Below are 1,356 nucleotides of genomic sequence, written 5' to 3' on the forward strand. Positions count from 1 at the left end.
AGTGTGCATGTATTGTAGTCAGTTAAGTTTAAATGTGTATAATATAGTTCATGTTTTTGTGTGTTTGTTTTACACAGACATAATCAGCAGGCTTATTTGTATCAGGAAATGTAATATTATTATTATTATTAGGCTGTATTATTAGTCTTATATTATTTATTATTATTATTTAACAGGTGGAGGACTGGACACCGCAGGTTGGAACCCTGCAATCGGTCCACACACTACCTTGTGCGACCAAGTTGGGTTTTACATCAGGAGGTTTTTTTTATTATCAATTCATGTTTTTGTGTGTTTGTTTTACCCAGACATAATCTACTTTGGTACAATAAGTATAGGAATAACATACGTTATATTATTATTATTTGTATTATTATTATTATATTATTATTGAATCAATTTGCGTGTTAATGCATAGACTACTTGCATGGTGGAAAGACATGGACACGCAGGTTGGAACAACTGCATCGGTCCACAACACTACCTTTGTGCGACCAGTTGGGTTTTACATCAGAGGTTTTTATGCTTTGCAGCACACTGATTATTATTTTGTATTCCTGTCAATTGTTTACATTGCAACATTGTTAGCAAACTTTCTGATCATGTCAATAATTTGGTTTGCAGACAGCTTGCATACACCAAAGTACTTTGCAATTTTTAGCTTAGCCGTGGTGGATGTCAGTTATAGTACAGCACTTATTCCAAAATCGATCGATGCTTTTCTTTTCAATGCCAGATTTGTTTTTTATGATGCCTGTTTAACGCAGATGTTCTTTGTACATTATTTTTCTTCGATGGAATCATTTGCTCTCTCTGTTTTAGCTTATGACAGGTTAATAGCTATCTGCTTTCCCCTGAGAAGCAACACACTCAACTCAAACACAAAAATGGTTTTAGTTATAATTGTTTCCTGGGTAATTCCTTTCGTTGTGGTTATGGTCATGGTCGCTCTCATTCCTCGATTGTCATTCTGTAAATCTACGATCATTAACAGCTACTTTTGTGATCACGGACCAGTATTTAAAAACACTTGCAGTGATTATTCTGCAAATTGGTTTATGGCTGCATTTTATATCGTTGTTTTATTTTTTCTCCCTTTGGCGTTCATTATGCTGTCCTATGTGTGCATTATAGTTGCCCTCTTGAAGATTGCATCGGCAGAAGAAAGACGTAAAGCATTTAAAACGTGCACAACTCATTTAACCCTAGTAGCAGTGTTTTATACACCGCTGTTAGTGACCTATATCATAGCGTGGGTAAACGTGACTATCGACACAGACACCAGAATTCTTAACACATCTCTGTCTGCGGCTATACCTCCTCTCCTTAATCCGATTATATACACTTTAAAGACTG

The 1,356-nt window shown here is 35.6% G+C and overlaps 1 protein-coding gene across 1 annotated transcript; it reads left to right on the forward strand.

Annotated features, from left to right (window-relative positions):
• Positions 1-440: 440 nt before the first annotated feature.
• LOC121310766 (olfactory receptor 51F2-like) lies at positions 441-1,352 on the forward strand (the record flags this gene model as incomplete). Its single annotated transcript, XM_041243701.1, has 1 exon — positions 441-1,352. A coding segment is annotated over exon 1 (912 nt), but the record flags the coding sequence as incomplete, so codon positions are not given.
• Between the last annotated feature and the right edge of the window lie 4 nt (positions 1,353-1,356).

Source organism: Polyodon spathula, unplaced genomic scaffold, assembly GCF_017654505.1.
Source record: "Polyodon spathula isolate WHYD16114869_AA unplaced genomic scaffold, ASM1765450v1 scaffolds_2434, whole genome shotgun sequence".
NCBI classification, from domain to species: Eukaryota; Metazoa; Chordata; class Actinopteri; order Acipenseriformes; family Polyodontidae; genus Polyodon; species Polyodon spathula.